This window comes from Erpetoichthys calabaricus, chromosome 11 (assembly GCF_900747795.2).
Source record: "Erpetoichthys calabaricus chromosome 11, fErpCal1.3, whole genome shotgun sequence".
Lineage (NCBI taxonomy): Eukaryota > Metazoa > Chordata > Cladistia > Polypteriformes > Polypteridae > Erpetoichthys > Erpetoichthys calabaricus.
The window spans coordinates 137,892,129-137,917,755 of record NC_041404.2 but is presented as its reverse complement, the minus strand read 5'-3'; the positions used below and the strand labels follow the sequence as shown (position 1 = coordinate 137,917,755).

At 46.7% G+C, this 25,627-nt stretch overlaps 1 protein-coding gene across 4 annotated transcripts in view; it reads right to left on the bottom strand.

The window, feature by feature from the left end:
- Positions 1-25,627, bottom strand: part of xylt1 (xylosyltransferase I) — a 98,990-nt gene that overhangs the window by 19,635 nt on the left and 53,728 nt on the right. For all 4 annotated transcript variants that reach the window (XR_007936275.1, XR_007936276.1, XR_007936277.1 and 1 more), the window contains exons 3-9: positions 25,405-25,577; positions 24,773-24,975; positions 23,967-24,047; positions 19,059-19,275; positions 15,018-15,194; positions 5,428-5,693; positions 2,237-2,432 (exon numbers count right to left, since the gene is read on the bottom strand). Coding sequence is in view for 1 of the 4 variants with exons in the window: in XM_028814073.2 (XP_028669906.2) it covers positions 2,237-2,432; positions 5,428-5,693; positions 15,018-15,194; positions 19,059-19,275; positions 23,967-24,047; positions 24,773-24,975; positions 25,405-25,577 (1,313 nt within the window). In the remaining 3 variants the exon portion in view is untranslated. The remainder of the gene's footprint in view (positions 1-2,236; positions 2,433-5,427; positions 5,694-15,017; positions 15,195-19,058; positions 19,276-23,966; positions 24,048-24,772; positions 24,976-25,404; positions 25,578-25,627) is intronic.

The following is a 25,627-nucleotide window of genomic DNA, read 5'->3' as shown; positions in this document are numbered from 1 at the left end:
AGGCTGCGCCACAATGATCGGGGTGTATTTAGCCTGGCAAACCGTGGCACGTGCAGCCACACCTATGCAGCCTGGCACACTTCATTCAATCAGTTAAAGAAAAACTAAAGCATCCAACTCCCGAAGCACTTGAGTGACAACACATTCATTGTAGTGGTCTTGCATCCAGTCCAGGGTCGGTTCCTGCCTTGCATCTGATGCTGCTTGGAGAGGCTTTAGCCTAAACCCTAAACTTAAATTTATGTATAATATCCCTGTAATACTATATAAAGTAAATCTACTTCACTCATCTGGCATCAAGTTCAGGGTTGGTTCCTGCTTTGCTTCTGATGCTGCTAGGACAGGCTTCGGCCAGAGTGACCCTATAGTTGCATGTACACATTCTACTCGGTGTGGTGCAGCTTATGAAAGGCGCTATATGAAGTAAAATCCTCGATGAGGGTCTGGCAACCAGTCCAGGGTTGGTTCCTGCCGTGTCTCTGATGCTGCTCGGACAGGCTCTGGTCCCTGTGACCCTCAACTTGTGTTTATGCAGGTTTGCAAAATGGAAGGACGTTTAATTCGTAACGTTCACCTACCCAGTACTGGACCAGTTTAGTCCAGTTCAGAGTCCCTCATTCAATTTTTGTTTTTTAATATAAAACAATACTAGAAGTGTTTAGGTACATCTGTCTTCAGACAATACAACAATTTGAAACAGTGCACTTTATGAAAGGCACTATAAAAATATTTGAGTCATAACAGTAATAAAATTTTTTTTAAATCACCACAGTCCAGATTTATGCCAAGTTGTAAGAAGTCGCTCCATGAAAGGCGCTCTATAACTTAACATGATTTGAGCATTCGTTTCACGAAGCCGAACGGACCACCAGCCGTTGTGTGTGTTCTGGTCAAAAAGAAGATCCGTTCAGCCGTTGTTGCTGCTGCCCCCTGATGGATCTTAGGCTGGCGGAGGGGGATTTACGGTAAGAGCGGTGCAGTGGCCAGTTTTGCTCCTAAATCCAATGTCGTCCTAGTGAGAGCAACAAATAAATAAACCCGACTAAATCTCCTTGTGCCACGTGAAAGGCGCTATATAAAAAACGCATTTTCATCGGTCAGTGTGCAACGGCGCACGTTAACAAATTCGAAAGCTGGCATAAAGGGCGAGTAAGCAGGGCGCGCGCTGATGCCCAGTTAGCCATTAATTGGCACTCTGGGGATGGCCAGCTATCCAGAGCGGTCAGTCTAAGTGGTGGACCCGGCGGAGCAGGCGGACTGTAATGGGCTGGAGGTCCTTACTGGAAATGTGACCCCGTTTGCGTTTGACTGGCAGATCGGCGGCTCCGAGTGCTGGAAAGCGCTGAATTTTTAATAACGGAACAATCCGAGCAGTTTGAGCCAAGCGAGTTTTTTTCCCGAATCGGACGGCGGAAGATGGATGTGGCGAGCAGGCGCCTGATCGCGGCTTCCGAGCTCATTAAAGGAGCGCGCAGATCAATCTGTGCCTGTAATTGTGTCTAAATCGGGCCGCGGCTCTCCTGTTAGGGGGGAGGTGTTGCTCTCGCTGTATAAATAGACGAAGGCGCTGCGCTGCCGGGAAAGCGGGTCCTGACGTGCGCGTCTCCCCGGTAAGACTGGGCGGCAACGGGCGGGAAACAGGACCCAGTGCTGCCATGCCCGCAACGGGAGGAGGTCACCTGACTGCCACATCCGCCTGACAGAGCGGCTTTCGGTCCACGTGTTAGCTGTGGCCAGCGCTTTGGTAGTTTAGTAGGTCAGACGTAATGTGGTAAGTGTGCGTAGACTCAACGTAATACGTACCCCCAACTTCAACATCTAGCCCCGCCCAAAATATTTAGCTCCTCCCCATTCCTCAGGTTCCATCCCTCCAGCCCAGCTGACCTTACTATGTCACACCTATGTCACACCAATAGGTGGCGCTGACATTGGCGATACCTCACACCAGAGCTGGTTTACCCTCCCAATCCCAAATTTCCTAAAAATCCTTACATTCCCGCCCCATTGGATTCCAGAGACGTAGCTAGGGTTTTCAGCGCCCGGGGACAACTGAAGATTTCGTGCCCCCTCCTGTTTGCCAAAATGCAATAGGGAATATCAATTTGGCGCCCCCTGGATGCTGCACCCGGGGACAGATGTCCCCCCTTGCCCCCCCCCTAGCTACGCCCCATTGGATTCTCCCGCCAGATTTTCCCACCTTTCTTGATGGACTCACCGCTGCCCCCTAGCCACTCACCTCCACAAACTGCAGCCGACCCAAACTGCTGGGCGGGTTGGCGATCTTGAACACCTTCTTGGGCATCACCCAGGTCTCCAGGGTCTCCTGTTTGCTGGTCGCCAGGTTGGTGGCCTGGTGCCTCACCAGATACCCTTGGAAGTGGTCAGACAAGAAGTACAAGTGGACTGACACGGGATGCCCTGCTGGGAGATACCTGCCAATCAAACAGAGAGAGAGAGGGAGGGCAATGGGTTTAGTATACAAGTAGACAGGAGTGGCACTGCCACTGTAGGGTGGCACATCCCAATCATGATGCAAAGGCAGCAGCGAGTTCAAACAATTGCTCGAGTTTATCTTCATATAGCGCCTTTCACCGTGAACTACGCACAAAAGAAAAACGGAGGAGCCGGCAGTGTGATTGAACCCGGAGCCACACCATCTCCTGACTCACTCTTTACCCACTGGGCCACACTGATGTTACACACACACACACACACACACACACGCCTGGCCTCGGTGTGAACGTGGCACGTCCACACATCACAGCTGCCATCGGGACAAGCCGCCGTATTTTAATATCTATGGAAATGAGGCTGAAGAAGAAAAATGAACAGCGAGTGACAGCTGCAGAGCTTCATTTTTTACTGAAAGTGTGCAATAAAGCAAACCCGCCGTTTTGTGAGGCGTTTTTTTTTTTTTTTTTTTTTGGCTTGGAGGATTAATGAGCGCCGGCGCACGCACACCGGAACGGAATCAAAATCAGTTCTTCATTTCCATCAACGTCCGGTGATTAGCTGCAAAGCCCGGTTTGAACCCTCCGGTGGAGTCGGCGCGCCCGCCCGTCCAGTCCAGGACCACCTGACTCGACCCCCTGCCTGCTCCATGCGTATCGGTGTGGAGGAGCCTGTTGGTATTTCGCTGGACACACCTGGGAAAACAAATGTGCTTCTGCTCATCACGCCGGCCATTAAGAGCCGAGGCAGAGAAAGATGAAATATTCTTAGCAGTAAAACTCCACCACCCGGCAACGCTGACCCCGCTCGTTTCCTTCTTTCCGACGACTTCGGCTTTCAGTGTTTTGGCTTCATGATCCTGTGAGGAGCGCGGCGGGTTATTCTAGGCACACATCACAAGATCTCCGTGGCCTAAAGGTTTAAGCCGGGACCCTCGGTGCACTCAGCCTTTGAGTCCAACATTAACATCGGGAGGCTGACCTGGCACTGCAGCCTTCTTATCGTGCCGTGTGGGGTCTCGGGGATGGATCCTGTCAGATCCCACTAATCCAGAGCTGTACCCCATTCTCTGAGCCCGTTTGATCTCACTGGCCTGCATGTTGATTCACTACGGGAGTCTGACCCTGCCACCTTTCTGTTAGTTCAGGCCTGCTTGGTCACTCCATTTTGAACCTGCGACACTTGTACTTTCAACCTGTCAGATCCCAGAACTTTACCCTATTCTCTCACCAGTTAGATCTCACTAGTGAGAGAATGGGGTAACGTTCTGGCATACTGGGATCTGACAGGTCGATCTTAGCTGCAGGAGTCTGATCCAGTCAGGGCTCACAGCCCTTCAGCTCTGCACCGCTCTGTTTGGTCGCTCCACTTTGAACCTTTGGCATTCATACGTTAATCCTATGAGTTCTTAGTAACCCCCCTGAGTGTTAACTATAGGAGCCTGATCCTGCCAGTCTGATAACCTGCACCTCTGTGCCAGTCTGGTCCCGTTTGGTTCACTCCGTTTTTAGCCTGTGACACTCGTACTGTACTTTCATCCTGGGATTTCACAGCTTTCATTTCTTCTGTCAGATCTCACTGGCTGGCATCTTTACCACAGGAGTCTGATCCTGTTAGATCCCAGCATGCCACACGATTACCCCATTCTCCGACCCATTGGATCTGACTGGTCAGATTTGTTACTACAGGAGTCCAATCAGATCCCACCAATCCAGAACTTATACCCCAATTCTCTGATCCTGTTAGATCTCACTGGCCTACACGTTAAGTACAGGAGTCTGGTCCTGCCAGGTCTCCAAGGCCTGCAGCTTTGTGCTAGTGAGATTCCTTTTGGCTAGTCCATAGTGAACCCATAACACTTGTACTTTCATCCTGCCAGATCCCAGCATTCCCCTTTGGATTCCACTGGCCTGAGTGTTAATTACAGCAGTCTGATCCTGCCAGGTCTCCTAAACTTGCAGTTTTGTGCCAGTCTGGGCACTCCAGTTTGAATCATTGAATTTTGATTCAGTCAGAGCTCAGTGCCCCACTGCTTTACCCCAACATCTGATCCTGTCAGACCTCACTGGCCTGCATCTTAACCACAGGAATCCAATCCTATCAAGTCCCAGTATCCCACAGCTTTACCCCATTTTCTGACAAATCAGATCTGTGTGTTAACTGCAGGAGTCTGATCCTGCCAGCTGTGTGCCAGTCTGGACACTCCATTTTGAACCCATAACACTTGTACTATAATCCTGTCAGATCCCAGTATCCCCCTTTGGATCCCACTGGCCTGAGTGTTAACTACAGCAGTCTGGTTCTGCCAGGTGTCCTAGGCCTGCAGTTTTGTGCCAGTCTCATCAGATTTAGTCACTCCAGTTTGATCCTTTGACACGGATATTTTCCTCCTGTCAGATCCCAGTAAATCACAGCATCACCTCATCCTCTGATCCCATCAGGCCTCTCGCTGGCCTGCATGTTCACCGCAGGAGTCTGATCCTACCAGGTCTCCTAAGCCTACAGCTTTGTGCCAGTCTGGGCACTCCAGTTTGAATCATTGACGGTTCTATTTTGATTCGGTCCAAGCTCAGTACCCCCAACTGATCCTGTCAGATCTCACTGGCCTCCATCTTATCCCCCCCAGTGCCTGATCCTCACTTTGCACCTTTGACACTTCAGCTCAAGTCTGATCCTGTTAGGCCACTCCATTTTGCACCACTGGTGATGTCACCAGCCCACAGCTTTTCTCGCATCGCCTGATCCTGTCAGACTTCACCGGTCTGCACCTTCCTACCCGGCCTCTGATCCAATAACTTCACGTCCTGCCAGGTATCATGGGCCTGCTTGCAGGGCACGAAATGCTCATCCTGCCCAATCTCGCCCTCCTTTTGACTCCTGTCCCCCCACTTCTCAGTAGCCTGCACCGGGTTCTGGTTTTTCCAGGTAGAACTGAGAGTCAATCAAGTGAAATGGAGCCAAAGCGGCGAGACTGACCTGCAACGGCTGTCACCGGGGTCCCCCTGCAGCGAGCTGGCTGCCCTGGCGAGTCCCATGCGCATGAAGGCGTGATAATGTGTCAGCTGAGAGTCCGAGATGCTGTGGACCCCATCGGGGCTGTCGAAGACGTTCTCCCAGTAGGTCTTAAGCCCTGGTGTGCCCACGGGCAGGGCACCGAAGAGGAAGGTGTCCAGCTGGGTCACAATCTCCTGGTTCACACTCGCCTCAAACTTTCTGGCGAAAAAGGTGGGCCGGGCCGTTTGCTGTAGTAGAGAAGACAGACAGACAATAGAGAATGAGTCAGAAGATGGCTTAGTGGCCCCCAGTCGCCCAAGACGAGACAACCTGAAGGTCTCCCGCGGGACTCGGTGGGCAGTCAGGAGGATTTAATGGAAGCTCTGAACGTTCTGTGCACCACCGTCTGGGCTGGCATCCAACAGCTCGTTAGGCCGCTCAGAGACGCTGCCTGGGTGCGGTGTTGGCCGTAGCCTGCTGGGCCGCCTGAAGGCTCCAGATGAGGGCCGCGTGTGTGTGCCAACGCTCGTCTAACGCCTGGAAGGAGGGCGGGAGGGTGAAGTAATGGAACAGTGGAAATTAAAGAGGGATCTGCGCACGTGGAGACTGGGCTGCAGCCAGAGCTTCTCAGCAGTGGTGACGCCGCCTGGGAGCGGCTGGCGAGCCCCAAACTCGTGTGACGAGTGAGAAATGGGCTGCGATTTGAACCGTCGGGGCAGAAAGAGGAGGGCACTGAGCCACAGAGGGTCCACAACGACCAGGGAGACGGTCAAGAAAAAGTTCAGTACACCCAGATTTAGCCAGTAACTTGTGCCCACTGTAATGTGGCATCTGACCAGCCTACCTATGGCTCAGGGGGGAACCCAGTATGACCAGTCAGATCGCTACAGTGGGCGCAAGCTGATCCCAGGATCATGGGGCAGCTGACCCCTTTGGGCCCACAATAGAGTTTAAGGAAGAGCCTGGCATTGCTAGAAAACTGCCCAGTTTACCCAGAAATGGTTTTGGGAAATGAGACAGCTGGCCATCTGGGCCAAGGAAGAGTTTGGGGGGGGGGGGGTTAACTGAAAAAAAAAAAAAAAAGACCAGTTTACCCAGTTCAATAGGCCACAAGGTCCATGGAGGCCAAGGAAGAGTTTAGTTTAACTGAAAAAGCTGACCAGTCTGCCCAGTGCTTGTAGGCTGTACAGGGTCCGGGATAACTGGGCAGCAGACTACTTGGACCACCGGCGAGATCAGCACAGTCAGAAAACTGACCAGTTCACCTAACGCTAGGAAGCGCTTAAATGGTTCAATATAATGGGGCAGCTGACCACTATTCCCAATTCAAAGGATTTCAGTCTACATGCATGAAACTGGTCCAGTTTACCCCGTCCGGGGGGGGGGGGGGGGGGGGTTGGGGCAAAGGGGCTTAAGTATAATGAGGTAGTTGATCATTTTAGCCTGGGTGGCTATGGTCCAGTATAAGCAGTGAGCAGATGACACAACCCCCCCCCCCCCGCCAACCCTCCATAAAGGTTTATTAATAATAGTAATAATAATACATTTTATTTATATAGCGCCTTTCCAATGCTCAAGGTGTCCTCCCAGTAGGCCTTACGTTTACCCAGTTGTCTTGGCCATGAGAGACATGACTAGAAAAGCTGACCAGTCTGCCCAGTGCTTGTAGACTGTACAGGGTCTGGGATACCTGGGCAGTGGACTACTTGGACCACCGATGAGATCAGCACCAGTTCACCCAACTCTAGGAAGCACTTAAATGGCTTGTTATAATGGGGCAGCTGACCACTATTCCCAATTCAAAGGATTTCAGTCTACGCATGAAACTGGTCCAGTTTACCCAGTCATGGGGGGCGCAAAGGGGCTTTAGTATAATGAGGTAGCCTGGGTGGCCAAACAGATGACCAGGTCATTCATTTCATTTGGGCCAAAATGACCAGGAATCTGTCTGTCTTACCCACTAGTGGGGGGTCCAGTATAGTCAGAGACCAGATGATTCCCCCCATAAAGGTTTACCCAGTCTTCTTGGCCATGAGAGACATGACTAGACAAGTGACCAGTCTGCCACCTCCTCTGAAACATAAATGGGACAAGTAGCTGACCAGTTGGGCCAGTGGCCATAGCAAAACCAGGGATTCAGGTCTCTTGAAGGACCCCATTATGACCACACAGATGACCAGGTTGTCCCACCCACCATCCCATTAAGACCACTAAAGTACACCAATGTGGTGCTGAACCTTTTCCCAATCCTGCACTCTTTGGCCCCGTTGTCCACTTTGAGGACCAAGTGAGGGTCAACACACCTCCTGACGTTGGCCCGCTGCATTCCCATAAAAGCCCACTCTTCTTCTCATAAAAAAAAAAGTAAATCATCTGGAAACCCTGGTCAGCCAAGTCCAGCCAAAGAACACAAAGGCCCTTTGAAGGAGGCAGACCGGCGGGGCTGGGAAACATCCCGCTCAGTAGGTAACACTTTTATGTGACCCGTCCTGCTCCTGCCAGGCTGCTCAATGGGGTCTTTATTAGCCCAGAGGATGACGAAAGGCCCGTTGAATCGCAAGCCGTTTTTAGAGCTCTGAGGTGCAAATGGGCTGTCGGCCCCTTCTGTCTCAAACCTCCCCAGTCAAGTGAAGTGTTGTTTACTCTTTGGATGGAAAAATCAAGAAAGACGAGAAAGGCGGAGGGTGTGGGAGGAGCCGAGAAAAACGAATCAAAGAATCCAAACGCAAAGCCGCGAGAAAAGTGAGATCTGTGCACACGGTCGTGAACTGAAGAGAGATGTCACTTTAAGGACACATTAGGGGACCAGGTAGATAATTTAAGGGGGGGGGGGAGGAGCATATGGACAACAAGAAACAATGGTGAAAACAAGAAAGGGGGATGGGGGGCCCATAAACAAATGAATAAACAGATGGAGCGAGGGGCACGTCGACAACTTGTCACAGCAGTCTCAGGCTTACCGAGTCCAACCAAGGGACGCAACTTTGGGCACAAAGCAGGAACCCACCCTGGACAGGACGCCATTACATTGCAGGAGAAGTCGCTAAACAGGGCGTCCGTCATTTGTAAACGAGGAGGTGCTGCAGCTCCTGGGGACTGCCTGGGGGGCAGGGGGAGGGCACTGACAACGGCAATCTGGGCACAGAGGTGGGGTAGTGCCATTAACATGAATGACATTCTCGGCCTCACGAGTACATAAAGCCTAAGGTGCAGCTCACTCAGAGTGGACTTTTTGCTCTCCTCCACCTCGTCTGATGTGTCTTTGTCCCCATCGCCGTCCCTTCTGTCCCGCCATGTCAACATCTACAACTGCTGTGCAAGAAACAACTACGCTGACCTGGCAGTTTGCTTCAATGTGTGCGCCGTTGGGAGTGTTTGGCGCATTTTCTTCTTTTTCACATCAGCCAATCATAAAACAGATAGGCGTGGCATTAACTGGGCAACTTTTATAAGGTTTCAGTACAGGGCTGTGTAATCATTACAATCATGACAAACGATTAAAATCAATGGGTTTATGTAGATAGTGGGGTCCTGCAGCGCAGGTGGGGGTCTCTGAGTGCAGAGAGTTTAAAATTAGAGGCGTCGGAGTTGAGGTGAGACACAAATTAGAGCTGTTGGTAAAGGCGCAAGAGAGGGGTGACGTGTTACGTGGTGATTGGCACATGCAAGGAAGAACTCCACTGCTATCTATACACGGGACAGTAATGATCTACAAACAGAAAAAATCATCAGTCTGTCTGTTATATAGCGCCTTTAATACAGACCTATACGTCTGTTATATAGAGCCTTATCTATCCCTATATTTGATAAATGCAAATGAAAAAAATGTTTATTATGGTGGTGGAGAGCGGAGACGTGTTAGCAGACACGAGCACAAATTCCACTGCACTCTGTGTGAGTAACAACAGTCGCCTATGAACTTACAAATCTAAAAATCTGTTCTATAGTGCCTTTCACACCCATCTATCTATCTATCTAACAGTGCCTTTCACATCTATCCATCTATCTATGTTATATAGTGCCTTTCACATCTATCTATCTATCTATCTATCTAATAGTGCCTTTCACATCTATCTATGTTATATAGTGCCTTTCACATCTATCCATCTATCTATCTATCTAATAGTGCCTTTCACGTCTATCCATCTGTCTATGTTATATAGTGCCTTTCATATCTATCTATCTATCTATCTATCTAATAGTGCCTTTCACATCTATCCATCTGTCTATGTTATATAGTGCCTTTCACATCTATCTATCTATCTAATAGTGCCTTTCACATCTATCCATCTATCTATGTTATATAGTGCCTTTCACATCTATCCATCTGTCTATGTTATATAGTGCCTTTCACATCTATCCATCTATCTATGTTATATAGTGCCTTTCACATCTATCTATCTATCTATCTATCTATGTTATATAGTGCCTTTCACACCCATCTATAATGTACTGCTTTTCATCGCTCTCTCCCTTTAATTAACATAAACCAAATACTTTATGGATAGATGATAACAGAAGGAGCCTTACAAAACAAAACAATAAGAAATTCCCAAGACGTCTGTGGCCTGTCTGCCTCACACACCAGTAAAATCTTCTTACTGCCTGCCCAATGTGCTGGCTGGTCCACTTGCTCTACTTTGGCTTCACTCCTTCTATCCTCCCATCTCCAAGTCTTGTGGCATCCTCACCCAGAGCCCATAAGTAGTTTAGGGGTCACCTGTTGTCCCCTCAGAAACCATTCCAGGTGAAATGCTAGCCTGCTCCTTAGTAATGGACTCCAGGTCACAGCTCCCCCTAATGGAACCAACTCTCCCTGCAACCCAAAAGGAGTTTGTTCAGTACAAATGGTAGAATCCCGAGAATGAAAGAGGGACCCCTGCCAAAGCCATCCAAGCTAAATCTAAAACTCTCTCTCTTTCTCCCTCATATTTTATATATAAATATATATATGATACAGCATCTGGCAAATAATACAAAGAATACACGACACATGTTTCGCCCTAATTGGGGTTCATCAGGTGTATGCACCTTTGCTTCCCCTAATGGGGGTCAAACATCGACTGGACAGGGTGATGTTCGGAGTACAATATTAAATTCTGAGTTCTGAATTACAATCTGATTATTAGGTGGTTACCTACCAGGTAACACTTGTGATTGGTCGGCCAGTCAGCAAACATCCACCACGTCCTCTCAGTTGCGAGAAGCAGATCATAGACATGTGATACAGTGTGTGTCAAATAATACAAAGAGCACACGACACGACCAACCACAAGCGTTACCTGGTAGGTAACCACCTGAATAATCAGATTTCAATTCAGAACTACAAAAGTAATATATATATCACACCAAGAGAGAGAGAAAACTAGGGGAAAATCAAATCAGAAATTGAAAAAAAAAAATTCTGGGTTGTAGAATGAGGTGGAGACAGACTCCAACAAAACATTAAATAATCGTATAATTGTTAATTCAGGAAATGGGAAAATGATATAAAGTAATAATCAAATAAGAAGATAGAAGGAAATGAGTGAAACCATCAGTCTTTGATTAATAATTAAATAATTAAAAAGCAGCAGAGATGAAGAGGAAGTCAATTAATCAAGACTTTATTTATGAAGGTAGCAGTCTAATAATGAACAAGAGGAGTGAAAGTGGAAACCTGCAAAGGCACTCCGACTCATTTTGTATTTCTCTCCTGCTCTCTCTGTTTGTTTGTCTATCTATTATATAGTGCCTTTCATCTATCTATCTATCTATCTATCATATAGCACCTTTTGTCTATCTATCTATTATATAGTGCCTTTCACATCTATCTGTCTATCCATCCATCCATTATATAGTGCCTTTCCTATCTATCATTTAGTGCCTTTTACTATATCTATCCATCTATCTATCATATAGTGCCTTTTACTATATCTATCTATTATATAGTGCCTTTCACATCTGTCTATCCATCCATCCATCATATAGTGCCTTTCCTATCTATCATTTAGTGCCTTTTACTATATCTATCTATCTATCTATCATATAGCACCTTTCATCTATCTATCTATTATATAGTGCCTTTCACATCTATCTATCTATCCATCCATCCATTATATAGTGCCTTTCCTATCTATCTATTTATCACTTAGTGCCTTTTACTATATCTATCATATAGTGCTTTTCATATCTATCATATAGCACCTTTCATCTATCTATCTATCTATCTATCTATCCATTATAGAGTGCCTTTCACATCCATCCATCCATCCATCATATAGTGCCTTTCCTATCTATCTATCTATAATATAGTGCCTTTCACATCTATCTATCCATCCATCCATCATATAGTGCCTTTCCTATCATATATAGTGCCTTTCACATCTATCTATCTACCTATCCATCCATCATATAGTGCCTTTCCTATCTATCTATCCATCTATCTATCATTTAGTGCCTTTTACTATATCTATCTATCTATCATATAGTGCCTTTCACATCTATCTATCTATCTATCTATCATTTAGTGCCTTTCACATCTATCTATCTATCCATTATATAGTGCCTTTCACATCTATCTATCTATCTATCTATCTATCTATCTATCTATCTATCTATCTATCTATCTATCTATCTATCTATCTATCTATCTATTATATAGTGCCTTTCACATCTATCTATCTATCTATCTATTATATAGTGCCTTTCACATCTATCTATCTATCTATCATATAGTGCCTTTCATATCTATCTATCTCTGTGTGCTCCTGGTCAGGTTATTCCAGTCACCTACGGTGCCGCGTCGAGTGCCGACATGTTGCATGTTGAGTAGCTCATGAAGGTAAGAGTGTCACTGGACTCTGCATGTGTCACAATACAAACAGCACAACCACCAATCCTTTCTATTGATCATATAGTGGTCTTCATTATCTTTCTCTTATATAGTGCCTTTCATATACCGATATAAGGTTACAGATGCATTTAAAAAACCTGAAGGAATGAGTAAAATCGTCTGTCTGTGATTAATAATTAAATGATTAAAAAGCAAAGGAGATGAAGAAGGAGGATAAAAATAAAGTCAATCAATCAGCACGTTATTTCTGAAGGTAGGAGCCTCAAAATGAACAAGAGGAGTTAAAGTGGAAGCCCCCCAAGGCAGACAGGCTCACTTTGTCTTCCTCTCCTTCTCTCGTGCCCCCCGCCCCCCAGTGATGGATGCCGTTTCAGAAGGCGCGTCGCGCAACGCTGGATGTGCAGGTCAGCTCACCTGCTATATGCAGCCTGACAAAGCGGGTCCCCAGAGGAGGTGATGGATGACAGAGATAATGTTATTAATATCTGCTCTCTTTTCAGCTCCTGTCACGTCAGCTTTGTTGTCATTGTGCCACTTCTATTGACCTCCCATTGCTTTTCAAATTTATTTATTTTTAATCTTCCTCTACCTGACGGGGATTATGGAATTGTGTTTCAACAAGTCAGAAATATTTGCTCATGTCTACTTGTCTCTAATTTTTTTTTTTAGTTCAGGTTAAATAAGCAATTTTCAGCTGGCAGCTTTGGACTCTTTAACCTTTGACCCCATCCACTGGGGGCCTCAAGCTAGGCAGGAGGAAAGTGTTGAGAGGCTGTCTGCGAGAAGTCACACGGGTGTAAATAATGTGCTCAAGGTGACAGAGCAATGTCACCTAAAGTGACGTTGGGGAGGGGGGGTGCCTTGACAAATCACCAGGGCCGAGGCCACCCAGCAGGTCAGCCGTTGTACTGGTTAGCGGTGGCAGGCGTCTCGAAACAAGACAAGGAGGGAGGCAGGCGGTGAGGGCTGAGACGTGGAACAGCGGAGAGAAGACAAAGAGCATCAGGGAGGAGCACAGGGAAAGGAAAAAGGGTGGCAGGATGAAGTAGGGACACAGCAGGGAAGCCGAGGACTTCCAAGATGTGGAGGTGAGGAAGATGATGAGAACTGAAGAAAATAACTGGTGGGAGTGCAGACTCACATGACACTCAACTGGATGAAGGGGGCTTGAAGATGTAATGTGAGGAGTGACACGTGGAACTGTTGAGTGAAATGGGAATGAGCAACATGTGGGTGTGACACAGAAGATGAACAGACATAATCGAGGAAGAGCCGAGACTGAACAACATATAAAAGTGAAGAAGAAGAGGTGGACATCCAACATGAGCAACTGGAATAGATGGAAAAGTTCAACTGGTGGGAGTGTGGAATCACATGACAATGTCCGACATATACTGAACTGGGTGAAGTGAGGTGTGACACATGGAACTCGGGAATAACATGGGAATGAGCAACATGTGGACCTGCAGGAGAAGATGAGAATGTCCAGTGTGTGGAAATGAAGAAGATGAGAAGGTTCAATTGGCATAATGGAGGATAATAACATGAGGCTGTCTGAAGTAGATGATGAGAAACAGGAACAGAAGAAAAAAAACTCCACTGGTGGAAGTGTGGACTAACATGGCAGTGCCTAACGTGACACTCAAATGGACGAAGAGGGTTTGAAAATGCATGTGTTGAGCCCAACATTACAAGTGTAGAATAACATGGAAATGTGGGATACGCAGAACCGATGAAGGTGGAAAGGTTCAAAGGAGGAGCAACATCAGGCTGTTTGACATGTGAAAGTGAAGAAGGAGAGGAAGAGGAAGATGTCCGGAAGATGTCTGACACATGCAACTTGAAAAAACGAGAAGGTTCCACTGGTGGAAGTGTGGACTAACCTGCCAACGTGTACTGAACTGGGTGACGTGGCTTTGGAAATGTAAGGTGAGGAGTGACACGTGGAACTCGGGAATAACACGGGAATGAGTATCATAGGGATCTGAAGAAGAAGATGAAAAGGTTCAACTGACATATCCGAGGAAGAGCATGAGACTGAACAAAACGTGAATGTGAAGAAGAAGAAGATGAGGATGTCCAACATGAGGGAATGGAATTGATGGAAAACTTCAACTGGTGGGAGTGTGGAATCACATGACAATGTCCAACAATGTACTGAACTGGATAACGTGAGGAGTGACACATGGAACTCTGGAATAACATGGGAATGAGCAACTTGTGGACCTGCAGGAGAAGATGAGAATGTCCAGCACATAGAAGTGGAAAACATAAAAATAAAGTTCAACATGAACCTGTCCGACATGTGAAAGTGATGAAGGAATAGAAGATGAAGAAGATGAGGATGAGAGTATCTAATGTGTGGAGCTGAGGAAGAAAATGGAGAACCAAAGAAGACAATGAAACCTTCTAGGATCTGAAAGTTGAAGATAACGATCTTAACATTGTGTTAAGGAAGAGGCGGACGATCTCCTCCGGTGCACACGACAGTGAGGAGGGAAGAACTTCCATTAAGACAATTCACATAGGAAGAGCTGTGGAAGAAGACAAGAGCTATCAACAGGTGAACCTGAAGGACAAAAATAAAAACGAAAGCTCCCGTCATATGGAACCAATGAAACAACAAGACCCTCCATGATGTCTCCTAGTGGTGGAGCAGAAGACATTCCGATGCAGAGGACTGAGAAGCCGAGCCACTTGAACACAATTCCAAAACTTAAGACAAGGAGAGGCTCACCTGGAAGCGGTGGAAGTCGCTGGGTTTGAAGTCATTGGGCGAGCAGCCACACCAGTCCACGATGTGCTTGTACTGGCATTTGCAGCCCAGCTTGCGGTTCCAGTTGGTGATACGCAGGTTGTTGTCCACCATGGTCTCGCAGTGTGGGCTGTTCTCCAGGACCGTGTGGAAGAAAGACTGCCGGAGAGAAAGACACAGTGAGTCAAACTCATGAGGACCTATCAGACCTCCAACCAGACGGCTCACTGCTGGTTACATATTTTTCTTCATAATTAGACCAGGAATCTTAACGTGCATCAAGGATAAATGAATGGAGGCAACTATTAAGGGAATAGCCAAGCAACACAACAAGAGGATCGTTAGTGAGCAGTCAGCATGGGCTTAGATGGGCAGCTCGTGTTTAAGTAAGGTGGGGAGAAAGCAACAAAACATTAGAACAATCAAGATGAGAACAGGCCATTCAGCCCAACAAAGCTCGCTAGTCCAGACAACCAGAGAGGTGCCCAGCAGGTGAGTGACCAGGAGGATTGTGATAAGGTCCAACACGAGACGTTAGCAACCAAACCAAAGGGACTGGGAACTGAAGGGGTGGCCTGTAGGTGGGTGTAAAACTGACTTAAACTTCAGGGACAAAGGGTTACGGTGAGGAGCATTACTAGAACTGGATGATGTTACAAGTGGTGTCCAGCAGGGGTCAGTGGAGGGCCGTGGCTCTCGTTAATACACATTAACGATCAGATAAGAATATAACGAACCAGCTGGCTGGGTGATGCCAAACTAGGAGGAAGGGCAGATCATGGAGAATCGGCCCAATCATCACAGATGGGCCAGGACAGCATAGCCCACTCAGCCTGGAGGGAACCCGGGCAGACTGTTGGGAGAGTCCAGTGGAGACCTTACCAAAAAACGGCAATCAGCTGTGCATCCCAGCAAAATGATAAACACAAAGCAATGTCAAAGACTCTGAGCCAAAGTGTTTGTAGCCTCGAAATGTAACTAAAGGAAAAGGACGGGCTTGTAGGGTCATTACTGTCACACGCACTAACCAACATGTCACACGTCTCCAGCTCCACGTTTAGTTAGCCGTGCTCTCTGATCTCCAAACCTCTGTCTCCCTTACCTGAAAAATCTCAGAACACAATTTAACAGCAAAGTCTACCACTGAAATGGTGCTTAAAACATATAGCGTTACAGACCCCTAGGGGGCGCACTACTATTCAGGTGCAGTCCTGTGCTGTAATTATGTTTGATGGACTTGCCCACTAGGGGGCACACTGCCATCAGAATAAAGTCTTGTGCTTTACAGGCCATAACCAGAAGGCCACTAGGGGGCACACTGCCATCATGGTAAAGTTTTGTGCTGTAATCTCAGCTGATATCCTTGGCCACCAGGGGGCACATTGCCACTCTCCAGGGACATATTGAGGGAGCAGAAGGGGCTGACCTTGAAACTCCTACTTTCATACCTGAAATATCTCAGAACACAATTCAAAGCAACATCTGCCTTCATCTAACATCTACTGAAATGGTGCTTATTACAAATACCACTGAGGTGCAGTCAGGTGCTGTATTTTAGGACCGTGGATTCAACCACTAGGGGGCACACTGTCATCAAAGTAAAGTATTGTGCTTTACAGGCCACTAACTAATGAATGACATTAATAGAGCGCTTTACTGGACACTTAAACCACTTTACATAGACAGTGGGTAGCCACTTGGACCACCACCACCGCCACCTGGGTGATGCAATGGCAGCCATTCTTGCTGCAGAATGCCCACCACATGTTAGCTATTAGGCAGTGCAGGCGTGACAGAGACAGTTAGCTAATAAGGGACAGGACATGATTTGGAGGCCATGATGGACAATTTAGCCAGGACACGAACTAAAAACAACCTTTTTTTTTTAAAGATATTAAAGGAGTTTTGACGACCACAGAGTATCAGGACCCTGGCTTTACATCTCATCCAAAGGATGGCACCAATTTTTACAGCATAGTGCCCCTGTCACTGCACAGAGGCCATTGGGATCCGCACTCCAGGCCACTAGGGGACACATTGCCATTAAGGTAAAGCCTTGTGTGGCAATTCGAGCTGATAGTCTTGTCCTCTAGGGGGCACACTGCTATTAAGGGGTAGCCTTGTTGTCACCTATGACTTAGATGTGCTAACCAACATGCCACACGTCTCCAGTCTCCAGCAACATCTTGAATGAGCAGAACTAACTGACCTCGAAGCTTCTGACTTCCTAACCTGAAAAATCTCTGAACAAGTCAGTCGCAAAGTAGCAGCCACAAAGTGCACATTGAAGGGGGATTATGTTTGATAGACTTGCCCACTAGAGGGCACACTGCCATCAGAATAAAGTCTTGTGCTTTACAGGTCATAGTCACAGCCACTAGGGGGGGCACACTGCCAACATGGTAACGGTTTGTGAGGTAACTGTAGCCAATGGTCACTAGGGGGCACACTGCCAACATAGTAAAGGTTTGTTGTGTGGTAACTGTAACCAATGGTCACCAGAGGGCACACTACCAACATGGTAAAGGTTTGTGAGGTAACTGTAACTAATGGTCACTAGGGGGCACACTGCAAACATGGTAAAGGTTTGTGAGGTAACTGTAGCCAATGGTCATCAGGGGGCACACCGCCAACATGGTAGAGGTTTGTGTGGTAACTGTAACCAATGGTCACTAGGGAGCAAATTGCCAACATGGTAAAGGTTTGTGTGGTAACTGTAGCCAATGGTCACTAGGGGGCACAGTGCCAACATGGTAAAGATCTGTGTGGTAACTGTAGCCAATGGTCACTAGGGGGCACAGTGCCAACATGGTAAAAATCTGTGTGGTAACTGTAGCCAATGGTCACCAGGGGGCACACTGCCAACATGATAAAGGTTTGTGTGGTAACTGTAGCCAATGGTCACTAGGGGGCACACTGCCAACACGGTAAAGGTTTGTGTGGTAACTGCAGCCAATGGTCACTAGGGGGCACACTGCCAACATGGTAAAGATTTGTGTGGTAACTGTAACCAATGGTCACTAGGGGGAACACTGCCAACACGGTAAAGGTTTGTGTGGTAACTGCAGCCAATGGTCACTAGGGGGCACACTGCCAACATGATAAAGGTTTGTGTGGTAACTGTAGCCAATGGTCACTAGAGGGCACACTGCCAACATGGTAAAGGTTTGTGCTGTAATTACAGCTGATATCCTTGGCCACCAGGGGGCACATTGCCATTAGGGTGAAGCCTTGTGCTTTACAGGGTCAAGCTGGTCACAAGTACAGATTCCAGTGACATTCTGACATGCATGTGCTAATCAACTTGCCACACTCTTCCTCTCTCCAGCGACATTTCGAGTGAGTAGACCTAAATCTCTGAACACATCAGTCACAAAGTGCACGTCAGAGGTGGACACACATTCTGTTACTGATACGTCAGCTTTGTGCCGCGGTACTGAAGACTCGTCTGCCATGCTGTGTTGAGTGTTGGTCTCCAGATTACAAAAAAGACAAAGCAGCACCTGAGAGAGTCCAGAGAGAGAGAAGCAGCCAGGCTGATTCAGGACCATGGAGAGCAACTGAGGAGAAGCAACTGAAGCCAAACTGTCCAAGCAAACAGACAGGAGGGGTGACCTGGCCGAGATGTTTAAAACTATGAAGGGAATGAGGACAGCGGACTCCCTGCTGTGACTTTGAAATGAGTTCAACCAGAACACAGACGGAAACCTGCTAAATTTCACACAGATGTTAGAAAGTTTTTCTGCACTGGAATAAGTGACCATTTAGTGTGGTGGACAGTGGCACTTTGGGGACTTTTTCAAAACTTGTTATTTTGGAGAAATTAGGTGAGTAGGACTGATGAGCTTTGCTGGGCCGATCTCGTCCCAGTCAAATGTTCACCTGCTGGAAGTGGCCCACCAAATGATACGTTAAATAAAAGCCTGCACAGCATAGGAAGGACCCCAGGATGGAAAAGTCAGTTAGGTGTTGGTTGCTACTTCATCTGAGCTCATCAGACCCAAAGTGCAGCTGCCTCCTTACCTCTGCAGGGAGCAAGGTGAACGCATAGAAACGCTTCATGCTGGTCACCAGGGCATCCTGCGAGTTGATGACGTAATCCACAAACTTCCTGTTAAGTAAGAACCAGTCGGAGCCGCCATCCACAGAAATGCCCTCTGGAATTTTGCGGTCCCCAAGGCGCCACATGTGGGTGTCACACTCGAAGAAGAGCCGGTCCAGTCCCTGTTTCCGGATAAACCTGCAAAGACAAGCAAGAGTGAGTGCTTTGGGGGATGACTGGGAGGGCTTGTCACCCGCTGGCCATAGAAATGAGAGGCAGACGATGAGCTCCGGATTAATGGGATATAAACCAAGACCCCACCGCTGCCTTCTACTTAGGTAGTGTGGACGCAGGTACTACAACTCCCATCAGGCAGCAGGAGAAGTGTGCTGGGGCTGATGGGAGGACATTGTCATCTGTGCGCACACAGGTATTAGCAGCCAAAGCGAGATCTCATCTAAGACCACAGGTACAGCGTTTCCTTCCCAACAAATCTGGATAAAAGTTTCATTGTCTTGCTGGACTGTGGCTTTTGTCTAAGATGACATCTTTTTGTCACATCATGGGTTGTGTCTGAATTTCCAAAGGACAGTTTTTTGCCATTTATCTCTTCCAAGGCAATGTGGGGTAGTTCAGCTTTATATACTGTAATACATACATACATATACATATATATATATATATATATATATATATATACATACTGTATATTCCTTGTACTTATTGCATATACTATATTTTATATATACATATACAGTAAAGTCACGCACATGAGCATTAGGTGTGTCTTGTGGGTCTGAGTCCGACTAAAAATCCAGGGAAGGTATTGGATGGGATGTAACACTGCAACTGACGCAATCTCCGTTTTACGTTAGAATGGAGGGGCGCCACCAGAACATAACTGACGTCCCACCTGCTGGAATACCACCAGCTCCACCCCTTCATAAACCCGTCACCACAGAGAGTCCTTCGTCACTCAGGACCTGACATCTGACCAGAACAGATCTCGCTCAAGTCATCTTCAGGCTTCAAGGAGCCATCATGTCACCTACATTGATGTAGTTTCAGGATTTTGCAGTTGCTTTACATAAAACCCGCCAGGACATTAAACAAACCTTTTACTGTTTTGTTTTCTTTTGTTTGAAGATAAATGTATGTGTGTCTGTGTACAGTGTGTCCACCCAGTTTCTATGTCTCTGTCATTCCAACAGATGGCACATCAAAAACGTTTGTAGTGATGAAATACATTGAATTTGTCATTTTAACAGATGGCACATCACAAAAATTAACACTGTTTTTACAAATCCCATATCAAGTGGCATATAACAGCATTCATGGCATTGCATTTCCATTCCAACAGATGGTGCATGGTAAGCATTAACACTGTTTTTACAACTCCTATAACAAATGGCATATAACAGAGACATATGCATTGTATTTGTTATTTCAACAGTTGGCGCATTACAAACATATGAATTAATGAAATGTATTGCCATTTGTTATCCTAACAGATGTCATGTCATTTTCTAATCTACCTTAATCCAGGCCAGGGTCACAGGACAAACTTTGCCAGGGTGACAGTCCATCACAGGGCTAACACATACACACACACCCATTAAACACACACTAGGGCCAGTTTAGCTTAGCCAATTCACTTGACCTGCATGTCTTTGGACTGCAGGAGGAAACTGGAGCACCTTGCAGAAACCCACACAGACACAGAGAGAACATGCAAGCTCCATTCACGGAGGACGCGTGATGTGAACCCCAGTCTCTTTAGTTATTGACTGCAGTGCTACCACTGCACCACCATGCTGCCCATTCCAACAGATGATGCATCACAACCATTTGTAGCAATAAAATGCTTTGCATTTTCCATTCCAACAGATGGTGCATTAAAACCATTAAAGCTAATTTTACAAATCCTATACCAAATGACATATAACACAGACATATATGCGTTGCATTTGTCATCCCAACAGATGTCATGTCATTTTCTAGTCCAGGCCCAGGGTAGCAGGACAAACCTGCCCAGGGCAACAGTCCATCACAGGGCAAACACATACACACACACACCCGTTAAACACACACTAGGGCCAATTTAGTGCAGCCAATTCACCTAACCTGTATATGTTTGGACTGTGGAAGGAAATCAGAGCACCCAGAGAAAACCCACAAAGACATGGGGAGAACATGCACACTCCATTCAGGTTTGACATATGATGTGAACCCTGGTCTAATTACTGCCAGGCAGCAGCACTACCAACGCATCACTGTGCTGCCTATTGCAACAGATGGTGCATCACAAATATTTGTAGCAATAAAATGCACTGAATTTTCCATTCCAACAGATGGTGCATCACAAACATTAATGCTGCTTTAATAGATCCCACACCAGATGTCATATAACAGAGACATATGCATTGCATGTGTCATTCCTACAGATGGCACATCAAATACATTTGCAGTGATGCATTTTATAACCATAAATGTTTTGTGATGCGCCTTAACATGGAGGTCTACATTGATTATTTAGATTTCAAGCCATCTTCTACAGTTCATAAAGCTTATATAATATAGATGTATTTCTATATACATCTATATTATATGCATTCTGCGCATGCTTTTTGTGTATCGTTTGGTGGTATCGCAAGACGTACAAGTAAGCATTTCATCTTCTTTGTATAAATGACAGTAAGGCTGAACTTGAACTTGATATCATAAGCCTGAAGCTCACTGCATTGTGCCCATCCATTGCGTCCACTTTTTTGGAATTTCAGGTATACAAGATACGTTCAGAGTCACCCAGATGGAACTTAGGCAAAGTAAACACCAAATAAAATCAACGCCTCTCCCTGATCGCGCGACAAGGAGCCGCACATAAACTCAGAAACAAAGAGCACATTATGTGTTAATTACAGCCTTACACTTCAGTCAGGCACGCTGTGATTATCAGGGCGCAGCGGAGCGACACAAAGGTTACAGGGGCTGGGAGAAAAATCACAGGCAGACACCCCCCCCGTACCTGAACAGCCTTATGGGGTCGCGGGGCAAAAGACGCAGGGGACAAGAGATGACAGGAAAGTGGCAAAAGTAACGGAAAAAGAAGTAAGGAATTGAAGACGAAGAGACAGAATGTTTAGTAGAAGCAAGCAGGGGAAGGGATGGAGTGAACCCTGAGAGGTGTAAGGCTCAAAGGAAACAATAAGAGGATTGAGAGAAAGAGTGGTTCTAAGTGAAGCAGACAAAGATCAGGGGAAGACAGCTTGGTGCTGAGCCAGGATGGTCAGAAGATTTTTGAGGAAAGAAGAGGACAGAGAGCTGGTAGTGGTGGGTTAGGAGGGGGCAAAAAAAAAGGACTGAGACATGGAGGTGGGTAAAGGAAAAAGACCTCTTAGGAAGCTGCAGAATGGTTGTGAAGAAGCATGGCTGGGGCATGGAATGTTCAAAAAATAGAGTGCATCCTCACAAAACAAGAGGACTGAAAAGTGGGCAGGTCAAAAAATTTTTTTTTTAAGTTTTGGAAGTCCTGAAGAAACATGACTGCAAGATAGCATGTTCAGCAAACTTTGTGATCCTGATGTAGGATGAGGACAGAGATGGTCAAAAGAAGAGGATTTTGGGGAAGGGGTGAGGGAAAGAAACAATAGGAGGTCTGAGAGATGAAATGGAGTAAGGAGGTAAACACTGGAAGTTAGTTTGGTGCTGAACAAGCATGACTGGGAAATGGGGTACTTCGAAAATTGAATGTCCCAGATGAAAGAAGAGGACTGAGAACAGGGGTGGTCAAAAGAGGGTCAGAGGGAGGAAAAGAATGAAAGGCTGGGAATCAGTTTCACCTTCAAGAAGCATGATTGGTAGATGAGGTGGGTGTAGTGAGGGTTAAAATGGAGCCAGCCCACCATGAAAAGAAGACTTGTAGTCAGATGCCCAACTCGTCACAATGGGATTGGTAGTTCTCCTTTAGCCTCAATTGGCTGAGACAGCTGTAGCATTCACTCTGAATTTCCTGGCCTAAGCTCAACATCCTGCAGCACTGAATGAAAACATGTAACTGGGGGCGTCACCTAAGCAAATTTCTTGCAGGGTGGCCAAAGGAAAACAGAAGTGGACCGATGGTCAATAGTTGAGATGGTCAAATGAAATAAGCAGAGGAATAGGAGGTGGAGTGATAGTGAGGAAGGACAAGAGGATTGAGCGGTAGGTGGAGTGGCCAAAAGAAGAGGAATGAGAGGGGAGCTGACAATAAGAAACAGTAGGCGGTCTGAGAGATGGTGCGATCTAAAGAAAAGCAGTTAGCTTGGCCCTTGAAAAGCACGGCTGGGAGGTGGGATCCTCAGAAGATGGAAGTGTTTCTGAGGAGTGAAGAGGACCGAGAAGTGGGATGTTCAAAAGAAATAGTAGGGAATCTGAAAACTATAAGGAGAACAAAACTGGGTGGCAAACAAGACTCTCAAGAAGTGTAACATGGAGTTGAGACGATTAGAAGAATAAAGAAGAGGAGTGAGTGGAGGGATAGACCACTGAAGAAGACTGGCAGGTGGGGTGATCAAAAAAAACAAGTGGAGGAAATGGGGGTGAAGGAATATTAAGGGGATAAAAAAAAGAGGACTGAGAGGTAGGGCAGTAAAAAAAAAAAACAATAGGAGGACTGATAGGTGGAGTGATTGAGGGAATGCAGAAGTAGAAAGTTGGAAATATAAAATATAAAATGAATAAGAATACGAATATTAGGAAACATGGTTACTTGGAAGAAGAAGAGGATCGTAAGGAGGAGAATTTTCAGCACAGAAGAAAAGAATTGGGAAGCAATGAACAAGAAACAGGGTGTAGGAGGAGGAGAAGAAGAAGAGAGAGACGAGATGGGCCCCAGGGACCTGCTGATGTACCTGGCGTTGTCTCTGCCATGCGACTTCAGAAAGTTCATGTCTCTGTATTTGGACAGGAAGGCCACCAGCTGGTCATTTGTCCTGCAGAAAGAAAAACAACAATTCAGAGTCCTGCAATGAAAGTGGCAATTTAATAAAGGACAATTTCCTCAGCACTCACTTGAAAGGGTTGGCCATTCTTATGCTCCAGATACGCCCACCGGCACCCGCTGTGCCAATGTGAGCGTCAAGAAATCGCGTTTTACACTCCGCTAGCTTCACCGAGAGGTGAGAGTGTCACAGGTTTGCTCTGACAGAATGTTTCACCCACACAAGAAGCAAAGTCATCCCTGATGGTGGAACGGCTGACATGCCGGGGAGGGGCAGATTGCCGTTCTTTAGAATAAGATCTGACATTTTTGAGGTCTTACCCTCTCTGCCTTGACTCCTGGCACCTACTTACATTACAAGTTATTATTTCTACACTTGGGCAGTTAGTGGCAGTAACTCCAGCTGACACACTTGAGCCCCCGAAGGTGTTCTGTGACACCCACAAGCAGCACAGAGAATGACTCTGGGTGTCTCAGTTTCTCTTTGTGGAATGACCCTATCTGGACCACCAGGAAGGAGACAGAGCCACAAATGCTACCGCTGAGACCACTGGATGCGCAATTGGCATCGAAAGAAGTCACCTCTTACCCATGTCCACGTGACACCACCAGAGTAGAACATACCACGGCAGGGATGGACCTCACCAATCTTCTCATAGCGCCCCGTCCATTTCAGATCTTCCCCCTCCCCACAGGTAAACAAAGCGTGGTACCCACCTTATGGGATAGTCTGCCGCACTCAGGTTGATAAAGAAGTCCCACTTCCAGTCCGCCATGTTCAGCAGGTCCTTCATGCTCTGCAGGTACATGGTCAGCAGGCTGGCTCCTCCCCAGATGGTGGACATGTGCCAGGGTGTGACTCTCACGTTTTGGTACTGGGAGGCGATCGCCACCACTTGTCGGTGCAGGTAATTGGAGCGCTACACACAGAGAAGGAAGGTCAAGGGTCAATGCAGCTGGACATGCATTAGAAGAAGGTTCAGCTTGTCAAGGAGTTGCAAGTGATGGAGAATTAAATAAGAGGATTAACATAAGGGAGGCACGGCGGCACAGCTGCTAGTCCTGTCATGGTCTACGTTTAGTCTGCATTTCCCTTCTGGATCTGTATAGGTTTTGTTTTTTCTCCCACAACCCAAAGATAGCAGCATTAACAGAACTGTTGCCCCTAAACTGGCCCACCTACCTTTCCCTAGATGACAATGCAGGGCTGGCATCAGAAGAGTAAAGCATTGGCTTGTGGGTAAAAAATGGAGACCACCTATGGTTCCCTAAAGGAAAGTCAAAGCTTTCACTTACACCACCCTCACTCGTGAGAGATATACCTTGGTCCTCGTCATTCCTGCCCTCACCTGATCCACATGGATGTAGTAGTAGTGATCCACGTGATATATGGCTTTGAACATCCGTGCCAGCTGCCTAGATGCCCGTCCGTGGACCACCAATACAAACGCAATCCGCACAGGGTTTTGCACAGGAGCCTCCACCGAGTCCTCGTCCCACTGGACGTTGATGTTGGCTTTACCTGTGAAAAAGAAACAAAAGTAGACACACGTATCAGTCTGGTTGGGGATT